Source organism: Nylanderia fulva, unplaced genomic scaffold (genome assembly GCF_048542155.1).
Source record: "Nylanderia fulva isolate GAGA-0341 unplaced genomic scaffold, ASM4854215v1 Scaffold4, whole genome shotgun sequence".
Taxonomy (NCBI): Eukaryota; Metazoa; Arthropoda; class Insecta; order Hymenoptera; family Formicidae; genus Nylanderia; species Nylanderia fulva.
The window spans coordinates 59,571-84,662 of NW_028190476.1; the positions used below are offsets into that span (position 1 = coordinate 59,571).

Sequence of the window (25,092 nt, forward strand, 5' to 3'; positions counted from 1 at the left end):
TGGTCACGGCCAAGATTTAAAATATGAAATAATCTCATTTTTGAGATTTAATTTCAATAATCCTTTAACCCCCCTACGGAAATAAATAACACCTGTGTACAAGATATCTAATTCTAACGAGAAAAATTTAGTATCGTTAGGATAATGCACTGTCTTCCGCGATTGGCTCTTATTGCCTGTCTTACACTTTAAATTTATATTTATATTACAGAGCCGTGTTAAACTCTTAACTTAATTATTCAAATAGATAAAAAAAAGACTAATGTATAATCAAAAGTTAAAAAGTTGTAAACACAAAGGTGGACAAAATTGCAAAAATTTAATGAGAAATTTTTAACAAAAATGTACAATTTTTAATGTACAATGTATGTACTACGTGCGAGCCTTGTGTGTGTGTAAGGGGGGGGGGTTTGATATGTAATTAATATGTAGTGCAGGATAATATACACAGAAAGAGCAATAGATTTTCCAAAATTGCTAGCTAAATAAAATAATTCAAATACAATATAATTAATTTATTGCAGTTTATTCAGGCGTTTGATAATAATTAATTAAACGTATTAACAAAGAAGAAAATTTCTCTTTAATATTTAAAGAAATATTTTTAATTATTTATAATTAATTGTATATTTTAACTGTAAATATTAAATATCCGTAATTTGATAATAGTAAAACATATAAACAACAAAAAGTAAGCAGGTTTACACTTTCAACAAAAAACTTTCTGACTGAAGCAGAAATTTCATTTTAGCTCAATAACGTATAAATATGAGATTATTTGAAAAATATGCGATTACTTTATCGCGGCTCAATGATAAGATGAACACCGCCTTTGACTGTGAGTACAATAGGAGCTTCATCGAAAGTAAGCGGAACCGGAGTTCGAGGATGAAGTTTAAACTTATATTTCAACAGAAGACTTACTAACCCAATCTTCGTTTGCATATAACCAAACCTGGTACCTACAAATTAATTACATTGATAGCGACGAAATAGCTTACAGGCCTTCTAAATTGTACTAGAGACACGCATGATTGCAATAAAAAAATTATATATATTTAATAAAAATAATCAAACATTAAACCACATTAAAAAAACATTTTTTCAATATAAAAGTAAATATTTAAATATTTATAACACAAGGAATATATATGTATCTAACATATAAATATAACATTAATACCCTTGTAATTTTTTGTAATTATAAATATTAAAGAGAGAGAGAGAGAGAGAGAGCGAGTAACCTTAAAATAAATAAATAAAACATATCCGATCGCTATTAATTTATCTCAAATTACCAAAAAAAATTACAAAAATTGTACATTTGAAAGATTAATAATAATTCTTAAACAATAATGAGACACACCAGATTGATAAAGAATTAATAATTTGATATGTAAATTATATAAATAAGAGATTATTTACCAATACAAACTCGTGGTCCTTCCCCAAATGGCAAGTAAGCGTAGGGATGTCTAGCTGCAACGTTATCCGCGTTGAATCGTTCAGGATCAAATTTATCCGGATCTGGATATATTGACGAATCCCGATGCAATCCGAATACCGGTATAGTAATTAAAGTCCCTTCTGGCACATGAATATTTGTTGTTGGAAGGTCTAATTTCTTGGTGCAGACGCGATTTAAGACAGGTACAGGTGGATATTTCCTCATAGTCTCTGTAATATGTAAAAAAATAAAATTTATTTTGCCTACGCATCTCGTTATTGGGAAGGTCAAAGGGAAAGATACGAATTAAAAATCTCAAAACCGCAGTTATCCATATTATATGCAGGGTATTTCAAAAGTAAAAGTAAATCGCTCAGCAGGTGCAATATTAGTATTCAAAAACAAGAAAAAAAGTTGATATAAACATAGGTTCAGAAATGCTTTGATTTTGAGACTTTGAGATAATACAATTTTTTTTATGTTTGACGTGGAGGACTTGTTGGCTAGCTTTTTAAGTCAATCAACCTCAATCCGTGCGATTTTTATCTTTAGAGTCATTTAAAATCCTTAAATAAATTATTAATTTATAAACGACAAGTTAATAACGTCAATGAATTGAGGCAAAAAATAATTAATAATAATTTTGAAAATATTAAACAAAATTTGAAAGTATTTCAAAGAGTTCGGGACTTTCTGTACATATAAATTATAAATTCGTCAAATACTATTTTTATCTTCAAAAAATTTATTTGTGTGTGTATTTATATATATATATATATATATATATATATATATATATACAATGACCTTTTTATATGAAACTTGTGTTGCAAAACACGAAAATAATAATGCTTATACATCGTACTTGCCATTTACTACTTTATGAAGATATGTCATTTCGTTCACAGCATTATAAGTCAATCCACCATGCTGTTTTAACATTTCGTCAATTTCCTGACGAATTTTATCCTGTATGTCTTGATGTTGAGCTAATTCATATAGACAGTATGTCGCCGTTGTCGAGGAAGTTTCAAAGCCAGCCAAGAAGAAGACATAAGCTTGCGCAGCCGCTTCCAACATGGTAAGTTTATTCACAGTTGCTAAGTTCAAATAAAATATCATCTTATAGCAATTTTGTGCAGAAACACATTAGAAGAAATTAAAACTATTTTTGTATTATCGCATATATTAATAATGTATATGTGTGTATAATCTTATTATTTTTATAATTGGTTTTGAAAATTTACAATTATTTTTAAAATTGTAAAGAAAATAAAATAGGTAAAGTAAGTAAAAGCAATTAATATTAATTAGTGTAAAATATTCATTTACAAGATATATCATTAACATCTTTGTCATCGTCGGCTTCGATATAACCCTTCTCCATGAGTTGTATGAGTAAATTCATAAAATCATGCCTGACGACATTGTGAGTTTGCCTATATTCCACATTATCTCGAAACATTTTTGTAAAAAATTTGGTAACACCTCGATCCGTAAAAGGAATAGAAAAGAAATCCATAATTTGCGGTGCAAACATTAACAAAGCGTTCCAAAAGGGTTTTTCTTCAAAAACTTTTTTTCCCCAATGCCGAAATTCGTTATTTGGCTCTTCCATGCAATTAGACTTGATTCCAAAGGCCGTTGACATAATAATATCTGTTGAATATCTAATAATTTTTGTTTTAATTAATTTTAAGTAATTTTGTTTAATTATATAAATGTGTAGCAAAGTTAAATTTACTTGAAATAAAATTAAAAACTGTACATTATCTGTGTACATGGTCAGAAAAGTAACGAGTAAGCAGTATGTACATATATGTAGCGCATAAAGTGGCAACACTAAAAAATCGTAATCAAGCATTAAGCGAAATGTAAGCTATGATCCTTCCTTTAAAAACAATTCAAGTTTTGTTCAGTTGCGTTTATGTGTCATTATAATATATTTTTCTTAAGTGTGTATTAGTAAATCTCATCTATTTTTATAATCATTATATAGAGTCACAAAATATTGAGCAAAGAGAAAGAGATATACAGAGTGTCCTGCAACGTGATGTCCCGACTGAAGCTATGTATTCTTGGTGTCATCCTAAGTAAAAAAATTTTAATACATATATATGCCCTAAAGTCGATTGTTTTAAAGTTATGGCGAAAAATATGCAAAAGTATATAATTATTTACTTACTTATTTAAATAAATAAGTAATAATTTTTAATTATTATTTACACATTTATTTATTATTTATTTTTTTACGATGACAAAGCAGGTACCTTAATTGTTTTTTATAATGCCAGTCACGAAAGTTCGATTTTAGATTGCTATTTAGCGTGCGGAAAGCGGCTTATTATTTCTCAACGATTCAATGTATGACTTACTTCACCGCACAAGTGCGAGAAAAGCACTTTTATGACTTACTTTACCGCACAGTTTATAAAGTAGTTAATTATAATTTAATATTATCGTTCAATCAATAACATTATTATTTTCAATAAATAATATTTATTTTATGCAATTTTGTTTTTTTACTGTATCTTTAACATTCGACTTAAGAGCATATGTGTATTAAGAATTTTTGACTTAAAATGACACCAAGAATACATAGTTTCAGTGTGGACATTACGTTGCAGGACACCCTGTATATACATACGATAAAAGTGTTATAATATCACATAAATGCAATCGAACAAATTGAAACTTAAAATAACATTTATTCAAAAACAAGCTGCTTATGTTTTTCCTTTATATTTGCAATTTTTATTTGCATTTTTTCAAAATATGATATTTATATTTATTGTTATTTAAAAGTTTCTTTAAATAAAAAAGACTTACCTTGCAAACATGTCTTTTATCTCGATGCAATCTCTCATCTGAGCTTTACTCTCTAAACTTTTCGCAAACTCTTCACCGCATTCTTTCAAAATCGTAAACATCTGCTTTATTTTCCCTGAAGTAAAAGTGGGCGTCAACTTGACACGCAAATTTCGCCACTTTTTCCCAGGCAATAAAAACAGATGACCAGACAATGGATCAACCTTCTCGTTGCAAAACATCCCACGATCATGAAAACTTCCAAATTCTTTGGCTAACACTACTCGAATAAGATCGAGATCGGCAATCACAAGATTTGGCTTGAAAAATGTATACATCCCAAAAACACGATGATCTTTATATTTCATATAAGCATCACGAAAGAGTTCGCCTATTGACAAATCCAACATTTAATTCAGGAACTTTTTTTACGTAGAGATATAATAATATAGAATAAAATTTTAATTGTGTATATGCATAAAAACAGGAACAAAACATAAATTTGTAAGCTATAAAATACTGAAAGAAAAGTTTTATAATCACATAATCTTTAATTAGTTTATCTTTATTTTGGTTAAACTTTTAAATATTTTTATCATTATTCAAATCTTAAAGAAAAGAGTGATGGCAAAAAGATCTGTTTTTTCGCCCATTTTATAGAAAATTTTGGGACTTTAAACAAACTTTTTTTATGTCAAATAGTACTATATGATGAGACATTAATTCCAGAAAAATTTCAAGATGAGCATAAGCACGGTTCCGGAGATATAAAGAAGTGAAAGTGATAGTTTCTCATCCCTGACTAGAAATTATCACTTTCACCCCCTTGTATCTTCGGAACCGTGCCTATGCTCATTTTGAAATTTTACTGGGATTAATGTTTCATTTAATAGTACTGTTTGCCATGAAAAAAGTTTGAAATTCGAGGTCCCAAAAATGGGCGAAATTTGCCATCACTCTTTCCAAATAATTTTTAATATATTAAGTTAATAAATAATCAAGTTTTGGAAACTAATTATTTTAATAGAGATATATCAATCTTCAATTATATGTGTACATATATAAAAATATAAATTCAATCATATATTTATAAAAAAATACTTAAAAATAATTTAGTAACTTCACCTATATATACATATTTTTTAAAATTGAAAATAAACCATGAGAGTTAATAGCACAAAAGAGAAAATAAGAGTACACGTATTTATACACACACTTTGTGTTTGTTAATTAATTTCTTGTTTTAAATACAATTATGATGTTTCTAATTTTGATCTATATTAATAAAGAGCATCACATCCCTTTCCACTAAAAAGAAAGGAAGAAACCAAGAAAAAATATACATACACATTCTCATGCGCAAATATATCTAATATAATGTATTTTAATAGTTTTATGGATAGATATACTCGCCTACTGATAGTTTTCCAATTACATAAGCTGTCAAATTACCAGCTGGCACTGTGGGTTTAATATAAAAAACACCCTTTTTGCGCCAATAATTGAACAGCACATATTTATAATATATATACACAACACTCAGAGTAATAATGAAAATCCCGATTAATTCCGCAAGCAACATCGCAAATTGATACTTTTGTCTAAAATATAATAAATACATAATTTTATAATTGAAAAAAATTACAGAAGTGTTACACATCCAAACTTACACCCTATAAGCACATGATATTATTTAATATTCTAGGCATATTCTTAGAATATTAAATATTCTAAAAATACGCCTAGAATATTGCTAAAATATTAAATAATATCATGTGCTTATAGGGCATATTTTAAACTTATTTTTTATATGCTTCTAATATTTGTAAATTCAAAACACTATCAAATAATGAATGTTTAATATTAAAACGGGGACCACACACTCTTGCATAAGCGCATAAGCATATGCATAAGAAATTCGATTGGTTGAATTTCTTATGCATACGTTCATAGACCAATCAAGATTCTTATGTTTACGCTTATGCGCCTATGCAAAAGTGTGTGCTCCCCGCTAAAGAAGCAATCTACATGACAAGCTCATATAAATGAAAGATGAAATATTGGTAGGTATGTAAAAATTTATTAAAATGGCGCGAAAGATCAAAATTCACGACTGCACTTATTTGTACAATTCTTTTTCTGAATATATATAGTCTTTCCACAGAACATGTCGAACAAAATCAAGAATAAACTTTTTGTTTTCAAGAATTTAGATATTTAGATATTTTGATATTTTTTAATACATGTTTATATATGTATTATCTATACTATATATGTATGTGAAAAATATTTTTTATTTAATTTGAAATGCGTTTTATTTCCTCTAATAAACTTTAAATGCTATTTGTTGAAGATAAAAGCTATTGTTCAAAATTAACATTAAAAACATGAAAATTGCGATAAATAATACTGTTTATATATCTTTGTTAAAAATAAATTCAACTTAAATAATATATTTTATATGGAAATAATATTACTATGGAAATATACAGTTTATCTGAGATTCTAATCTAAACGATAATGTTTTATACAAACAATATAGCTGACGTTACAATATAATTCGTAATAGTCAATATATTACCTTTACCGTAAAAGAAACGTCAAAAACTATCTTTTTTCACTAATTTATATTACAATCGATATGTATGTACGATTGGTTATAGGGCATATGTTAAATACAATACACTTTTTAATGTTTTCAAGTATACTGAAAGATATTGCATCATGAATCACTATCTTATATATGAAATGAACGCTTGCGATTGTTGTTTAATTATAAAGTATCCCAAGCTACATTGTCATTCCATGTGACAGAAATAATAAGAGGTAAATACATAGATTTTTCTCTATTTTGTTACATAAGTTAATAAAAGTGTTGATGGTGACTTGCTCGTTTTTTAAATTTTGTTATTACTAGTTTTGATCAAAAATCTTAGAAATAGATTAGTCACAAATGTAAGAGTGTATATAATATAATATATAATTTATATATTATCTATTCCTCTCTCCCACTCTTTCCTCTCTCGCTTTTCTTCTCATCTTTTTTCAATTGTTTCTAATTCTTTATATACTTTGTGTTTGTTTTGCATTAATTTTATAAACTACTACAAAAACTAAAATTATATAATTAAATATTATAAATGTTTCCTATATTTTTTATTATACATTACATATTTGGAATATGCAACAATTTATAAATACATTTTTTATATTCTCTTCTTTTTGATCTGTAATATTATAATAATCTTTTTCTAATAATTTGTCTATTATGCATTAAAATAATACTTCAAATATTATATATTTATTATACAATTTACAAAATAAATAATTCAATATAAAATATAATCTCGATTTTATTAATAATAATAATAATTAAATAAAATGTAATTATAATTAAATAAAATTAATAATTGTTCTATCGGTTACTTATTTTTATTCTTTTTCCAAAATTACACATATACATATAATACATGCGTATATATGTTTACATATAAACATTATCATTATATACATATGTATATGTAATTATAAAGATCGATGTTCCAAATGTCCAAATCTAATTATGTAAATATTGGAAATTTTGTAATGTATATTACGTGTAATATACAGGATAAGAAAAAAATATGGGACAGGTAAAATCCTACTACTTTCGAAATATATATTTTACCGGTCCTATACTTTTTCCTCATCCTCTGTATTTTATTAGAATAAACATATATAAGAACATATATGTATAAATAATGAGTTTAGAAATCAACGGTTTCCGACTTATACAAGATATGTTATTATAAGGCAATTATCTCTTGTCAGACAACTTAAATAATAGGTTTCATGAAAAATAGATTGGTCACGATAAACTGATCGCGCAATCCCCCTTCATATAAAATATAGATACATTAATTAGATATTAAATTATTATTTGTAGGAATAATTAAAAAGTATGATAAACTTAATATAAGTTAAATAGCTTACAATTATATACCTAGATATAAATTGAAGCAATCAATTTAAAACTCTTGTCGAAAAATAAGAAAAAATCTGCCATTTTTAGATATAAACACGAATCTCAATAATGAGAAATTTTTTGTCTCAATGGACGGAAAGATTTTTTAATATATCTACTATGACAAAATAAAATTTTCCTTTATAACATATATATAGGAACTGGTTATTTTTTAAAGCCATATACGTATATAATTTATATATTGATATTTTTTTGCTTATTTTGATAGAAGTAAAACTAATTTGATAGAAGTAAAACTAATTAAAATGAAAGAGCAAGCTTTAAAATGTGGGAATACGTCCCCCAAATGGTCCTCAGTTTGATAATAAAAAATATTGAAAAATAACGTGTCAAATAATATATATGATTTGTACAAATTGAGTCCTAAAATTTTGAAAAATTAAATTATCTCTTTAAATGACTGAAAATAATTAAAAAAAAAGGTTGGCTCCAAAATGTGGAAATATGTCCTTTAAATGATCCTCAGTTTATTGATAATAAAAAATATTGAAAAATGACGTGTGTCAATACCTAGGGTGTATAACATAATATATGATACGTACATTAGGTCTTAAAAAGTTAAGGGTCGACAGGCGGCATGGTGGAGACGCCTATCGACCGGCCGGGAATTACGGAATCGTTCATCCCAGATATTAGCCAAAATACTTAATGAATCTTATTAAATTTACGATATTCTTAATCAGTAGGATTGTCCGCAGGGAGACAAAGATTGATTTTTTAAAAAAAAGATGAATATAAAATTCATAATATAACTTGGGGAGATGCGCAGCTAGCAGCGGGTAAGGTTGGGTTAACCACAAGATCGTATTTAATTTATTATAAATTCTTAAGAACAATAATGCAAAATTTGACTCTTTGTCTCCTTGCTTTATTATATAAAGAATATATTAAAAAATATTTCACGAAGCTACGTAACTTCTTTTTATGTAATATTTGGGATGAACAAATCTCACTAGATCTATACTCATGGGGAAATTTTTATGGTAACATACTGACAGCTTGACAAGAAGAGAGTATCATTCTATCTTTGTCTCTCTTGCATTTGATATGTGTAAAATTAGTATAAATACAAAAACCAATATATTACGCACACGAATGAGAAATATTTTACATCTGCTCATTATATATGAAAATATAAAAGTAATGCAAATTAAATTTCACATTTATTTATAATAATATTGTGAGGTAGTAACACATGGAAATCTTATAAGATGAATGCTGTACATCGATTAGCGTAATGTTATGATTACAAGTCGCAATAAATGATTTTGCTAATATATTATTTTGAATAAAAATTTTATAAAAACAAATAAAAATGAAATGAATAAATTTTATTCATTCTTTGTTTTTTTCTATTATTTTTTCTATTATTTGAATAAAAGGCGTATCGTATGTAATAGTTAAATAATAATTTATATATATATGTATATATTGAAATTAATATATATATATATATATATATATATATATATATATATACGCACATATGTGCATAAGCATATATAAAATTTACAAAAAGTAGGTACTTATTAGCCTTGCTACGCTACTGCCTTCTGCTACGGAAGGCCAGAAAGCATTTTCAGGCGGCATCTCGCGTATACCGGCACGATAGAGGAACAAGGAGAACACGTGATTATCGGTCCTTGTCTCTCTACCGTGCGTCCGCGTGAGCAATGCAATGGTGTATGTACGTGTACAGACATGCACCACTACATAAAACCCGAGAATTGGTTTCTCGGCGTTGGCAACACTGAAATCGAAGTTTCGCGTTGTCACCGCGCGAGGTCTCCAACATCAATTCGGAGTTTGGCCGGCCGACCTGTCGACCCTTAAGACGATCTTAAATATAAGAACGGACTATGAATACCGCCATAATAGACGAGTATAGAAGCCTTAGAACATATATTACTGGAAGGGGAATAGGAGCGCAAAACTGTGTCCAAGTTGGGTGCGAGAGAGAACCACGTTTTTAAGGAAAGAGAAAGGTAGATTGTTACCTCCGTTCGCAATGCGCAAACGCGAATTAGCGAAAGCACCAATTACATTTCCAGTTTCAAACGGCGCGGTGAGCGTGACGTCACCGTGACGTCATCTACGTTTGCGCATTGCGAGCATAGGTTAAAAGCTATCTTTCTCTCTCGCACCTAACTTGGACACAGATTTTTACATAGAGAACAATAGCAATTCCCCTTCCAGTAATATATGTTCTGAGATAGAAGCACGGTTCTCGATACCCCGCGGGTCACACGAGCTGGGGTACTTTGCTATAGTTTACGTCACGTATACTATACTATCCGAAGCATTTCAGTACAGTATACGTGACGTAAACTATAGCAAAGTACCCTACCTCGTGCGACCCGCGGGGGTATCGAGAACCGTGCTTCTATACTCGTCCACACTGTATATTCTTATACTGTGACTCATCTATGGCCCGCATTCATAGGGCGGCATTCATAGTCCGTTCTTATATTTAAAGGGCCTTATACAATGGAGTGTCGTAGGCTGTAGTCATAAGAAATTGACCTATCACAATCGATTATTTTTGAAATAATCGACTGTGGTTTGTCAATTTCTTACGACTACAGCCTACGACACTCCATTGTAGAAGGCCCTTTAAGTCTGGTCAGAGATTGACTTAAAATCCCATTTAACCAATTAAGCTAAATCTACGTTGGTCGTAGAATCGTAGATCGTAAGAAAATTGATCCAATCACAGTCGATTATTCTCTTCACATTCAACTATGATTGGATCAATTTTCTTACGATCTACGATTCTACGACCAATGTAGACCAGGGGGTCGATTGTGTAACTTTTTCTAAAGTGAAAACGTGAAAAGTGAAAAATTTCCACCAATCACGCATTGATTTTAAAATGAAATCGATGTGTGATTGGAAGAAATTTTTCACTTTTCACATTTTCACTTTAGAAAAAATTACACAATCGACCTTCTGGCTTAAGATCGGACTATGAATACAGGCCTATATTCTTGATATAGTTTTCAATGGCGCAAAGAATTTGAATCCTTTAATTTCTCATCGTGTCATTAAGGTGTAATTTCACGTGCCGCTAAAACAAGTGATTGAAGCGACAGATTTGTCGCTCGTAATTCAGCATCAACAATTTTGTAGTTTGAATCAGTTCAACTACAAAACATTTACTGCTTAAACGCTTAACTTTCAATTCTGTCGCGCTGCCTATTCTTTTCATGTACAAAAATGATCGCTGTTTAATTCAGCGACAAAAGTTGTTACGTGATCATTTTGTCGCTCAAACAATCAATCGGTTTCAGCGGCTCGTGAAAAGGCACCTTTAGAGGACATCGAAATCCACCAAGCGATAAATTTGTCCATGCAGTTTTCTCTGGTGATTCGCATATCATAATCTGTCATAACCTACGGCTGTTAGTATCCAGAATACCCAGATTGCTCTGCGGCGCTATTTCGTGATATCGTTTTCGTTTCACCGCCTGCTGCCGCTGCCGCCATCGCGAAAACGACAGTGAGAAGTGTGAGAGGTTGGTTTACCTCGGCAATTCTTTTGCGTGATTGTTACGTTCCACTGCGAACCGCACAAATGAAGATGGTTGATAAGATAGAGATGAGTTTGGACGACATTATCAAACAGACCAAGGGATCTAGGGCGCGAGGTAGCAATAGACGCGGCAGAGGTGCCGGCAGTTCGCCCCGTCGAGGAGCACGTAGGGCGCAAAGGGTCGGCGGTGGCGTCATGCGAGGACGCAATCGTGGTGGTATTTCGCGTACTTCTCTGCCGTACACGAGGGTAAGAAAACAAACATGTTTCAATATGTTTCATCGACTTTTCCTCGACTAAATTTTCCCGGAGAATATGTTGGGTAGACACGCACACGTATACGTATACGTGTACGTGTACGTGTGCGTGTGCACGCGCGCGCGCGCGCGCGTATGTGTATGAGTATATTCTGTTATATGGGTATGGTACCTACGTGCGTAAGACTGCGTTCGGGAATCACATTCGATATGTCGGAGTATAATTCTATCTTTGTTTCTTACGGAAAGTTAACAAAGATAGAATGATACTCCGACGTGTCAAAGTGTAATTTCCGAACGCAGCTTAAAAGTACAAGTTGTGTAACGTATATGGACGTGAATACGTCGAATGCACATATGATATGGAAGCTTCAAACTCAAAATGCTCATTTCTATTTATTTTAGATAAATAATTAACGCTTTGTTGAATAAATAGTCTATTATGTTTTTTCCTATTTCTTTGAATGTTTTTATACGTTTATATATTGTGCTTTACACATTATTTTGTTTTTTATATAAATATTCTTCAATTATTCCTTAAGCAATATTTCTCTTGCAAGGTATTAATTTTCTCTGCAAGTTTCTTACTTTAAAAAAAGATTATTTATAGGATCAACTTCTCTTTTAATAAAACTTATTCTTTATTGTATAGGGTGATGTGAACAGTGCTTGGAAACACGACATGTTTGATGGTGTAAAAAAGGTTGGTCGTGGTGTAATAGGCAATGCAGGAACAACCAAGCTTTTGGTGTCAAATCTTGATTTTGGTGTATCAGATTCAGATATACAGGTATTAACTAAAATATTGTATATAGAGTAGATTTTATTTCTTTTTATTTTTAGCATCTTAATGAAAGTGAATTACATATTAAACACATTCAATTAATCTACATAAAACCAATATAATTTGTTTAGCCATGAGCAGATTTGCAAAACCAAACAATTGGTTTAACTAATGAACACCTGCCTTCAGTGTATCAATTTTTATGTAGCTGTAGAATTAATTTGTACATTTTTGTATAGAAAAATTTTAGTACGAAAACCTACTTTAACTACTTTAATATCTTTTAGGAATTATTTAGTGAATTTGGACCTTTAAAATCGGCAGCAGTACATTATGATAGATCAGGTCGTTCTCTAGGCTCTGCAGATGTCATATTTGAAAGACGAGCAGATGCTATCAAAGCAATGAAACAATATCATGGAGTACCGCTAGATGGTATGTACCTGAATATATATAATTGTTCTGAATGTACGTTTTTTAATTATGAAATTGCATCTGTATTTAAATGTCCTTTAATCGTTCAGCTTTTCTTCCAGTTTATATCTTACAACATTGATATTAAGCATTTTCCGTTTTATCATTTTTAAAAATTACAACACGGAGTAACATTAGAGAAAAGTTTGCAAAGATTTTTACATGAATGTTTCACATTTGTTATTTCAATGTATGATATACATCGGCAGGTCGAGAAATGAACATACAAGTTGCCACTTCTGAATTACCAGTCACTTCTGTCCGTGGTGGCCCGAGATTAAGCGGTACTAATTATACACAGAGACCTCAAACCCGTTTTAGGGGGAATCGCGGCACAGGACCTGTCAGAGGTAATTTATTAATGCAACTTAACATTGTGCTATTAATGTATACATTAGTAAAATTGATATAGTTATTTTTTTGGAAAATTATTTTTTGTTCTAAATATATGAGTTGGAGTAATTATTATTCAAAATATATTTACTAGTTTCTTTCTCTAGTCATGATATAGCATTTTTATATATTATATATTTTATGATATGTATTTAAGGTCGTGGGGGTGGTCGACGTGGAGGTAGAGGAGGCACTCGACAAGCGACAAAGACACCCACAGCCGAGGAATTAGATGCGGAATTGGAAGCATATGTGAAGGAAGTCAAGTAACAATGTCACAAAATTTTCTTTACTCTATTTAGATTTTGTTCAAATTGACTTAATACAATATACATTGTTGCCCTTACTTTCATGAAGCATACAATATAAATATAATTCTATTAAGATATATATATGTGTACATACATATATATATATATTTATATATTGTGTATCTCTCTCTCTCTCTCTCTCTCTCTCTCTCTAGTAAAATGTCGTAAAAAATTCTCATTAATTTTTAGTTTTTATTTTTGACGATTCTTCCGAAAAAATCGAAACAATCAGTTTTACACAATTTCCGCGAATATCATTCGTAGACGTTCATAGATTTTTTTTTATGTGATATAATAAGAAAGTTAAAAAGAGAACAACTTACAATTGTAAAGACTGTATGGATTTGTATGTATTATCGTGCGTGTGTGCTCAACTGATGAAAAATACAATGAGATGCATCTCGAACAGTTGTTGTTTATCAAAGTACAGAATGTGCTTCTAGCCCTCACAATCTGATTATTTAAATACCATGTCAAGTATCGAAAACTATGCCTACATATTAAGGTGATTTTAGTGGCTGATCTTAGGAGATAAACAACGAGAAGATATTTTTGTAATCTATATATTTGGTGGACTTTGTCTAATATATAAATAAACATAATTGTGACTAGTGCATTGCTTATAGAGAATTAAGGCTGTGATACACTGTTTGCTGTTGGATACTGATAAAATATTTTAATATACTTTATTACATGGTAATAGACATGTGAAGAAATGTAAATATTTTTAATCGTACAACATATACATTACAATCAAGTGATACAAGACTGAAGAAAAACCGATGACAGAGTCTCTTAATAAAAAGAAATCATTTTTAAAGTAAAAAGTTTTTATTACCCACCTAATGAAGGGAATTCTTAACAAGAGAGATAACTCTTATATAAAGCTATTTTACCTACTGTTATTCTATTATTTAAAATTTATAAAGACATGTCAAAATTTAACTTAAAAATGTGCACACATTCGATAAAAAATATTTAAATATTACAAAAGATGTAGACAACTGTTTCTACATATTCTTATAAAATAATATCGACACTTAAGATATATTTTGCGAAGACATTTTATTTTATTTAATCACATTGTATTGTTTTGTACATATGTAAAAATATTTGCTAATAAATAGCATAGAGAACAGGCTATTACTATAATTCAGCCTGCAATTATAGAGGTTGCTACAGAATTGTACTTCATCTTCCACAAAATGTAGGAGATCAATTTTTGTTTCTCTTTTCCTTCTTCTCATGTTTTTGCATACTAGAAATATCAAATTCTCTAAATATTTAATAATAAGATCAGTCATGTTTAGATAATAAAATTTTACTATGCAATAATAATTGTATACAATACGAGGCAACAGTACCCCATACCAATGTTTTAAATTACAAAAGACAAATAATGATTTTGTTTTATAATCTTTTCAATGTTCTCTTCCTGTCTTTTAACATTTTTTTCTTTTCTGCTGTTAATTTCTTATCACCCGCATGTTTTTTTGGAAGAGGTCCTCCACTTTCTGAAGAGGCACAACTTTCCAGACCAGCTTTACTACCTTTTCCACCTCCCTGAACAAAACGAATAATCTTATATCGGTGAAAGAAAGCTTTATAATTTTCAAGATAAAACTTGCATACCTGATAAGATATTACCTGTGCATGTATTTCGGTCATCATTTTTGCTCGCTCTGAATATTCATCGTGACTTTCTAAAAGCAATTTACCAGCCTCCTCATTCAAAGCAGATTCAGGATTTGGCACTATTAGTAAACATTTTACAGTCTAAAAAGCAAAATGAAATAATAAACATTTCCAGTACGATATAATTATATTGCGATCATTTACCAATAATATATGTTGTATTCCAAGATCTGGTTTCCAATCCTTTTTTAAAGTATTTACGCATATTTCGCCATTTTTTGCTACATTGGGATGAAAAATCTTTGTGAGGAAATACGCCTTAGGTGGTCCTTGTGGGAAATCTTTCCCAAGATCTAATTTAACTCTAAAGAAACCATTGGCGTACGGAGTTCCAACTATTGAAAAGAGAAACACACATATTAAACCTATATGAATTTATCTATTAAAATCGAAATTTATACAAACATACAATAATTGGACATAAACCATAAACGAATGACATATGAATATGGGTTGAATGCTGGATTGGATTGACGAGTTAGATTAGATTGGGTTGGGTTAAGGTTAGGTTAGGTTAAATGTAGTAAAGTTAGGTTATGGTCGATAAAAGGATGCTTCATCTCGAAAATCTATGAACCGTAAATCAGACGACACTGAGAGAGTACGTACAAGAAAGAAAGAAAGGGTAATCGATTGATCTTACATGGGCCTTCGATGACAGCTTGGATATCGGTGATGTCATCGTCGTTCGAAATGACACGAATACCCTCGGGTGGTTGCGCGGCCAATTCTGCCATCTCCTTGGCCACCCGGCGGATAATTTGCGGTGACAAATTTTCCACATTCTGCAAAAACGTACGATTCGCGATATCGGTCTCACAAGCGGCACAAACATTTATCGGTACGAAGCACGCGCATTGAAAAAAGCGCAGGTAAATAGGTAAACAAGAAGGGAAGGGAAGGCAAGGCAAGACAAGGCGTCGCGTCGCGTCGCGTCGTGTCGCGTCACGTCGCGTCGCGACGTGTGTGTTGCCGCCGCAGCATGAATAGACTTGCGAGTCTTTTCGCTTCGCAATATAACTAATAGGGGATACTCACGGAGCTCACGGCGGCAGCCATAATCGCCGAAAGCTTGTAGCGTGATCTCTGCCAGGCCTCGCGTGCAACTACACGTTCTGTCGAACTTTCGAGCGCGCGACGGAAGGTAGGAAAACACTTAACGTCACAACATTAGCACGGCATCGCCTGCAATAACCAACATTTTAAACTGACAGCCAATCGCGTGCCAGATTCGACTGTACTCTCGAAGCTAGAAGTCGATTTATTCCTTCTCCTTCTCCTCCTCCTCCTCCCACTTCTCTTCCATCCATCGCCCCTCTCTACCCATCTCTACCTCTACCTCTACCCATGTTCCTGCATTCGACCATTCGACCCGTCCCCGTCCTCCGATTCTGACGTTTTACGCTTGTTTTTTTTTTTAACTCGAAGACGCAACGATCGTTGCTCGGCGTAGTTGTGATTCGGAGCAAATTTTTAAGTACCTCTTGATGAAATTACGTATACCTTAAGATGATGGTACGTGGATAAACTCTGTACGGATTTCCCAGCGAAACGAGACTTTTTCTTTCACGACTCGAACTCTCGCAGCTTTACGGCGTACTGCATCTTCTCCCTCCTCCAAATCGCCGTTGAAGTAAATTTAAACTTCGCTGTTTTATCCAATTTTCGCACAATGACGGATGATGGCGAAAAGGTAAACTCGCTTTAATTAATTACACCTATTTAATTGTATAAACATATATAGATAGATATATATATATATATATATATATATATGACTGAGAATCGCGACTGAGCAGATGCAAAAGTATCTCTATATATAAATATACTTTTTTTACTTTATATAATAGAAAATCAATGACAGTAAGACTCGATTTCGCTTGCTAATAATGTGATATCTTAGGAAAAGCACATGAAACAATTGAAGCGCAAGATGGAATGCTGGCGAGAAATAATATTGCCTTTGAATTCTATTCTGCTATGGGAACGTAGCTGGCACCCTGGACTGATTGTTGGACTTGTAACAATGATATTCTGGTAAATTATGTAATTTTTATATAAACAAAAACTATAACTTTTTCTTTTTAAGATTTACCAAAATCATTGATTTTTCCTTGATCAAAAATGCACATACAGATTTCTAATTAGAATTTTATAAATAGATTTTAATAAAATGTTTAATCTATAATTCTTAGTTTAAATAAAGATATAATATTAAAATTGGAAAGTAATAACAAATTGTGACAATTTTTTATGCGAGAAAAAATTATCTTTAAATTGTGACTAAGGAAAGACTAGATTATAAAAAGTAGTTTTGAGATATCCTGTATAGATTTATTCAAAAATGTAAAACAGTAATATTTCTTTTATTGCAGTATCATATGGATTCTAGAACCAACTCTACTGACAATGATATCTATATGTCTGTTGATATTTGCTCTTGTTGATTATCTTGTACCAATTTTGACCTCCATCTTATGCAATGCACAAAGTTGGACTGGACAAAAAGAAAAGAAACTGATTGAGGTCTGTCAAACTCTCTCGACTACAATACTACAAATACAAGGCGTATGGGCGTCCATCTCGAAAATTCGACATGATCGCCCTAACATCGTAAGTGTGTCCTTGTCCTTAATCTATTCTAGATATCCAATGAATCGCGAACGTGTATGCGGTATAAATAATTTTTTTAGAAAAAAAACCTAACTGGAAATAGTTTCTCCTAAATCGATTACATACTTTTTGAGAAAAAAAAATTATTCTTACAATGGCTATCTACCGATTATATTTGTATAGATACATTTATAGGGTAAAGTTTTATATAATGATTAATAGCTGCTGCATCTTTTATCCTTCATCTCTCGTATACCAGAAATATTTAAACATATTTGCACAATTACATTTTGTTATTTATCGAAAGATTAATATCTGCTATTGAGATATATATGATATTGTATAAACAAATTCTAAACTTGCACGAAAAACTTCTTAGTCAAAAAAGGTGTACATTAGAATTAATATATAATTAAATGCATTTAAATACAAACTATATTTTAATTATATTTAAGATTATTTTTTGAAAATTATATAATAAAAAATAATGTTTTGCTTGCCTTTTTATACACACACAAAAATTTGTTTGCTAATGGTGCAATGAGATTTACTAGATATATTATATATAAATTGCATTTAAAAACTAAGAAATTACTTTAGCTTTAATTACTGTTCTTTTATTGGTGTCACAGTACTACAGCGCAACAATCCTCTGTCTTATTCTCGTTGCATGGATTGGTAACGCAGTCAATAATTTACTTCTACTTTACATCATAGGTAATAAATAAATTTATATAGGAAATGCATTAATTTGTTTTTTTTTTTTTTTTACATTTGTATTTAATACTACACTGTGTAAAATCTGTTTTAGTGAATGCAACTCTTCTCACTCCAGGATTCAAACACAAAGGACGAGCGCGTTGGGCTGTGAGATATGCATACAATCATTTAATTCGTCGCCATTTATCATAATCATTTATTTCTATATGCGCCATCAAAACTCTTCATTCTGCATACATTCTGCCTTTAATCTACCCTCGATACTAAATTTATTCATATTACATTCATATTACATCATGAAACATTTTACGAATTTACATGTATATCTCGTGTACTAATTTCATTCTATAAAGAATAATCAAAGTTCTCCACTTTCTAACCAAGTAAAAGAGATCGATATAATCTAGTACATTAAAAAATACAATTACACTTTATCATTCTAATTATAAGGATTAATCTCTTAGTTGATCTGTGATTTTGTATCTCGCATAATAGAGTTATAATCATAAGTCTATCGTATTTGTTTCGTCACTTGTGTGTGAGAATTAATAAAAAAAGACTTAACCTTCACCAAACTTTTAATTTAAGTTTACTTAAAATTGTATATATTATAATTGTTATTGTTTTTTTTTCTATAGTATATAAAGTATATTTAGTAATAATATTAAGATAAATTATTTTGTATGAATAAAAAGATGTTTTTATGTTATGTATGAATTGATAATAAAATGGATGTGTTTTGTGAATGATTTGGTTTTAAAAATGGCGCTAAATGAAACGTACGAAGATGTGTTTTATTGGTGTGGAATGAATAAGTGAATTGAGCATGGACTATAGAGACACACCTTTTCGCTTCCACTGGCTCCCACTTCCCAGAGGCCCAGTAATGTAAATTGAAACACCAATTCCCTCATTCTCACATAGATATATTTTGACGATTAACAAATTTTGATACATAATTTTAATTAATCTTGCATTAATTTTTTAAGCCACTGCATAATATTGGAATATTCTTTATTAGCTATTGAAAATAAAATAATTGTCGCAAATAAGTAATAAGAAATGTTTTCATTAATGTAAAATATATTTCTTTAAATTTTTCTAATATAATTTCGCTTTGAATTACAAAGTCGTAGTTTCAAAGACATGTACGCATAATAAAAATGTTGAAAATTGAAAAATTCAATAAGAATGATTGTTCGCCCCTTCGATTTGCTCAATTTATGCGCGATTTGATCGATTCTAAATTAATAAAATAAATTATATAAACAATTAAATGTGACGAATAAACTAATGTATATAAATCTTGGTGCATATATTTTAATCTTAATCTTCCAAAATCACAAAGATATGACAAATAAATACATAAATTTTTTTCATAACCTCTCAATATAGATACATCATTGTCAGAGTTTTTTTTTCTACATAAATTCTTTCAAACTATACTTACAATCAGTTCAGAGTACACAACACACAGATGACTGGCTGATTGTAATGATAAAACAGTCGTCGATTATCGTAATAAATATATGTTATGGTAAATGTGAGAAACGCGCAAAAAACTTCAATATATATCTGTATTTAACTTGCTTTTTGCAAGAATTACATTAAACTGCATATACTGTTTTGTGAGAAAATACAAAAGAGGAAGAAGAGAGAGAAATAGTCTTTATCCAAACTATTTTCTCTTTCGTTTCTATTTTTATGTTATTTACGCATTGTGAGTTCAAATAACTCTTGAAAGAAATCATGGACATTGTTGTGAGGCTGAACGAGCAAACGGCAGGCAGGGATAAAATAATAAGGTATATTATTTATTTCATAATTCCCATAATATATCATTGGAACATTCAATAATGTGAAATTCATTGTTGTCAAGCTTTAGTTTATGAAAAACTTCTTTTCCAATCATTTATAGCTATAAACGTTTCAACATTTTTGCTAAGGAAAAATAAACGTCATTAAAGAATGTATATCATTAAAACAGAGATTATGTAAATTATGAGTTATTTATATATTTTTAATAATATTATCACTGAAATAATAATAAAAAATTTTTATATTGCAGATTATTACAATATGGAAGTCGTGCTTATTGGTACTATGCGCAGAATACACAAAGCACAAGATTCTCTGCAGAAATTTTGAGGAGTTTAGAGTTCACTTTTAGTTCATTCCGAAAATGTATTCAACTTTTTAACTTGTAATGATATTTCCTTATTATTAACAAATTTTGTTACATATCTCATTTCTTTTCTAGTACTTCGCCTTGGAAGATGCTTAGACAGCTTATACTCGGCTCTAAAAATGATGAAGTATCCTGATCCAACAGTGAAGATTACATTAACTACGGCAAAAATAGCAAATGCTTTGTATTTACTGGCAGATCATTTTATTTGGGTGGGCAGAGTAGGAATTTTAAGAGTTAATCTGGAAAAGTGGAATAGAGTTGCAAATAAATATTGGCTAGTGACTATTATTATGAGTTTAATAAGAGATATTTATGAAATTATCAAGATTTTAAAACACGAGAAAAATATATTTAAACAATATCAAATATTATCCTGTTTAAGGAATCATAAGAAAGTGGTGATGGATACTGTTAAAAATGGATGTGATTTATTTATTCCATTGACAGCATTAGGTATCACAAAATGTACTCCTGGTACAGTAGGTTTACTTGGAATAATTTCTTCATTTATTGGTCTATGTACCATTATCAATCCACTTTATAAATTAACTCCATCTTAGAAGAAAATATTAATCTAATGTGTATGTTTATATATGTGTATGTACATTTTTTGGTTGGTGGAGAGGCGTATAAATGCATATAAAGAAGTGGGCTATATGCAATATTTTTATATAAAAATATTATATTATTTTATAATTATAAACCATTAAAAACATTGATATGTAATTATCAGGAAAAAATAGATGGGATGGATTCAACAATTTCTTGTTTTTAAATATATATTTAATAATTATAAAAAAAATTTTAAGTTAATAAGCTTTCTCAAGTTTATCAGTGTTTTTATTATTTTATTCCTCCACCTTGCTTCAGTAATATCAAGAAATCAATAAGCATGATAACGCTTAAGGGATAATAACTAATGCACCAACAAATATTACAATGGTATAAATAAAATTTTAACATCTTTTATATTTCCTCCTTGGTTGGTCTCATTCTATGAGATGATTGAGAAAGTATCTTATGCAAAATAACTTGAATAGGCCTAATATATGCATTATTATCTTATAAAAAATAATTTTATATAAAAATATAATATTTCAAGCAACGTCTGTCAGTATGGGTGCTGCTCCTTCTTGAATTAATAATTCATATTTATTTGAATAATACATCAATGTAATACCCCATTTAGCACAAATCATAGACCATACTGCTGATATGGCTGTACTCTCAGAAATTGGTTGAATGGCTATGATAATAGAAAAATAATTTCTCAGTATTAATAATTCTTTAATTATACCAAAGTAAATTTTAGCAAAAAAGAAAAAAAAACTAAAAATAAATAATTTCTTCAATTATAAAAAATATATGAAATAATTTTCTAAAAAATAATACTAATAAATAATACTTACGAATTTTGTAGTAAAACGTAAGAAATAAATACCAAATCAGTGCAGTGACGCCAGTTACAGCACTTACAAAGCCTACAACATTTAAATTCCGCAATGTAACTCTAGTGTGCCATCTCTCCAAAGTTTCCTTGCCCTTTATCCAATGTAAGTGAAAACAGACTCCGGCTAAGGCACCTATACATTCCAAGACATAAATTAAATTTTAAAATGTTAAAATTTTTGCTTTCTTTATTGCAACCACATTGAATTATATCAAAAGTAAAAAAAAAACTATATGTCGAGCATGCAAAAGTAGATTATACATATTTGACAGATGTATATGTTATTATACATATTTGACAGATTGATATATGTTGAGAATGCCTTTATTATTTCTTGTATTGATATCAATCTATATTTGTTATCTTTATTTCATATTTTTAGCAAGAATGGAGATCAAGGTTAGGATAATTATTTTATAAGTACAAAACACACAATTTTTATTCTTTTAATAATATTATACAAATTTATTACAGGGTAACTATAACAAAAATAATTTAATATTATATTAATTCTCTGTATCTCTTGTATCTAGAATTTATAACAAAAAAATAACAGACTTTTATTTAGCACTTTCGTTTTTTATATATTAACGACATTAAGAAATTTGTCTAAAAAAAAAAAAAAAAAAAAAAAAGGTGTTTCTTGAAACAAACTTTAAAAACTTGAAATAAAATAAAATAAACATATGCATCCATCAAGATCAATGATGATTATGCATCATCAGTTAATCAGACAAAAAAGAATATAAAGTATTTATTAAAATGATCTAAATAACACGCATGATATACATTATTATACATATAATCTGTAACGTTTTGTTTATGTTACAGCGTTAAATTGTTGCACAGCTGTCGGTTGTTAAAATCGAACACGTTCGCTAACCTGCTAGAATCGACCAAAATCCAACATCGTGGTTCCCGTAAGCAACAAACAGGACAAAAAACGCAGATACACCAATAAATATACCCACAGCACTAATTAGCAGATGCACTAGGACGTCACGTAACATTTTCTTGAATGTCTAACAATTACGTCGTAACGATAAAGTCGTAATAATATAGCATAGCATAATAAAGTTGAACAAAATGCGCATATGTATGTCTCCTTCTTTATAATTTTCCATCTGTTGCTCGAAACAACGTCATAAATGCATGTCAATATAGATTAGTCGTTGTATCTTCTTACATTAAAAATAAAGATAAATATATATTTAGAAATTGAAGAGAAAAGGAGAAAAAATAAAATATGCAAAAAAAACTCAGCTGCAAAAAATAAATAATGTAATATCATAATATGGTAAATAAACTCATTTATCCGTTTATAGAAGCGAAACATGTAATGTGTAAATTTTTAAGTTCATAATAACACCGATATCTCGTTGGTGATAATAATAATAATAATAATAATAATAATAATAATAATAATAATAATAATAATAATAATAATAATAATAGTGCCATAATCATAAACCTTATAAATATATATATATATATATATATATATATGGACTATGTATATATCCATTATCCATTATATGTATCCTTACAGGAAAGATTTCCAAATGTACCCCAAGAATTTTATCCATCACACACACACACACACATAAGAGATCTGTTTTTTCAGCTGAATTGGCTACCAGACCCAGCAAACACCGATATATAATTGTTACAATGCTATAATAAAACGGAATATAACAGGTAATATAACGTGTACGTTACATGTAACATCCATGTTAGTTGTAATTTCTCACTCACAGATGTAACATTTTAATATAACATATATTACATTGTAGTTATATTGTAATTATATACCAAATAGCACATTGATGTATTGATAAGTCAGTGCTATCTTGGGATATAATGACAATATAACTACAATGTAATATATGTAATATTAAAAATGTTACATCTATGAGTGGGAAATTACAACTAACATATACGTTACATGTAACATGCTTAAGTATATAACATTTATATATTGTGTTTGCTGGGGAGTTTATCTCTTTCCTTCCAATGTCAAGTAAAAAAGATAAATTGTGTAAAAATTAATGCAGCCAATTTAACTGAGATGAACAATAAACATATACATATATATTTCTTTACGACTAATTTTACATATATATATGTTCCTTGCATGATGGCATACTATAGAACAAGAAGAATTGCATAAATATTTATTAGATCCATGTTTTAGAAATTAAAATTTTTAATTAAAATTAACTAAAATTTTTTAATAATTTTACTATGTTTAAATAATAGTTTTAATTTAATATGTATGTACCTAGATAGTCACAGTAATTATTATGACATCATTTTGATGGCAAATGATGCATTTTGAGATCAAAATGATGTCATAATAATTACTGTGGCTATCTGGGTATACAATTATAGAA

The 25,092-nt window shown here is 29.6% G+C and overlaps 6 protein-coding genes and 1 long non-coding RNA gene across 10 annotated transcripts; 4 read left to right on the plus strand and 3 right to left on the minus strand.

Moving 5' to 3' along the window:
- Positions 1-500: 500 nt before the first annotated feature.
- Positions 501-6,969, minus strand: LOC114944685 (putative cytochrome P450 6a14). 2 transcript variants are annotated; one of them, XM_029320701.2, is made up of 7 exons: positions 6,843-6,969; positions 5,669-5,856; positions 4,277-4,646; positions 2,780-3,117; positions 2,317-2,547; positions 1,426-1,677; positions 501-962 (listed from the first exon to the last, which is right to left on the minus strand). In XM_029320701.2, exons 2-7 carry the CDS (start codon positions 5,835-5,837, stop codon positions 799-801), a joined length of 1,524 nt encoding a protein of 507 aa, XP_029176534.1. In that variant the 5' UTR covers positions 5,838-5,856; positions 6,843-6,969; the 3' UTR covers positions 501-798. The 2 variants fall into 2 exon arrangements, with proteins under 2 accessions (XP_029176534.1, XP_029176533.1); XM_029320700.2 differs by having other exon boundaries at positions 6,837-6,969.
- A 4,726-nt stretch (positions 6,970-11,695) lies between these two features.
- Positions 11,696-14,436, plus strand: Ref1 (RNA and export factor binding protein 1). Its single transcript, XM_029320645.2, has 5 exons — positions 11,696-12,060; positions 12,721-12,858; positions 13,140-13,287; positions 13,536-13,676; positions 13,877-14,436. Exons 1-5 carry the CDS (start codon positions 11,854-11,856, stop codon positions 13,987-13,989), a joined length of 747 nt encoding a protein of 248 aa, XP_029176478.1. The 5' UTR covers positions 11,696-11,853; the 3' UTR covers positions 13,990-14,436.
- Positions 14,437-15,078: 642 nt separating this feature from the next.
- Positions 15,079-16,973, minus strand: LOC114944658 (ubiquitin-conjugating enzyme E2 S). Of its 2 annotated transcripts, none has more exons than XM_029320648.2 (5): positions 16,764-16,973; positions 16,369-16,510; positions 15,870-16,060; positions 15,663-15,806; positions 15,079-15,593 (listed from the first exon to the last, which is right to left on the minus strand). In XM_029320648.2, the coding sequence occupies exons 1-5, from the start codon at positions 16,782-16,784 to the stop codon at positions 15,441-15,443; spliced, it is 651 nt and encodes a 216-aa protein (XP_029176481.1). In that variant the 5' UTR covers positions 16,785-16,973; the 3' UTR covers positions 15,079-15,440. The 2 variants fall into 2 exon arrangements, with proteins under 2 accessions (XP_029176481.1, XP_029176483.1); XM_029320650.2 differs by having other exon boundaries at positions 15,678-15,806; positions 16,764-16,972.
- A 98-nt stretch (positions 16,974-17,071) lies between these two features.
- On the plus strand, positions 17,072-19,804 carry Arl6IP1 (ADP-ribosylation factor-like 6 interacting protein 1). The gene is made up of 5 exons (XM_029320651.2): positions 17,072-17,418; positions 17,629-17,762; positions 18,101-18,338; positions 18,971-19,055; positions 19,150-19,804. Exons 1-5 carry the CDS (start codon positions 17,398-17,400, stop codon positions 19,248-19,250), a joined length of 579 nt encoding a protein of 192 aa, XP_029176484.1. The 5' UTR covers positions 17,072-17,397; the 3' UTR covers positions 19,251-19,804.
- Positions 19,805-19,868: 64 nt separating this feature from the next.
- Pex11ab (peroxisomal biogenesis factor 11ab) lies at positions 19,869-22,080 on the plus strand. 2 transcript variants are annotated; one of them, XM_029320647.2, is made up of 4 exons: positions 19,869-19,946; positions 20,454-20,863; positions 21,127-21,242; positions 21,319-22,080. In XM_029320647.2, exons 2-4 carry the CDS (start codon positions 20,808-20,810, stop codon positions 21,807-21,809), a joined length of 663 nt encoding a protein of 220 aa, XP_029176480.1. In that variant the 5' UTR covers positions 19,869-19,946; positions 20,454-20,807; the 3' UTR covers positions 21,810-22,080. The 2 variants fall into 2 exon arrangements, with proteins under 2 accessions (XP_029176480.1, XP_029176479.1); XM_029320646.2 differs by having other exon boundaries at positions 19,878-20,863.
- Positions 22,077-23,919, minus strand: LOC114944660 (heme transporter hrg1-A). The gene is made up of 3 exons (XM_029320652.2): positions 23,583-23,919; positions 22,659-22,832; positions 22,077-22,495 (listed from the first exon to the last, which is right to left on the minus strand). The coding sequence occupies exons 1-3, from the start codon at positions 23,707-23,709 to the stop codon at positions 22,347-22,349; spliced, it is 450 nt and encodes a 149-aa protein (XP_029176485.1). The 5' UTR covers positions 23,710-23,919; the 3' UTR covers positions 22,077-22,346.
- Positions 23,263-23,792, plus strand: LOC114944661 (uncharacterized). Its single transcript, XR_003822231.2, has 2 exons — positions 23,263-23,449; positions 23,531-23,792. It is a non-coding gene; the product is annotated as an uncharacterized LOC114944661 (long non-coding RNA).
- Positions 23,920-25,092: the final 1,173 nt, after the last annotated feature.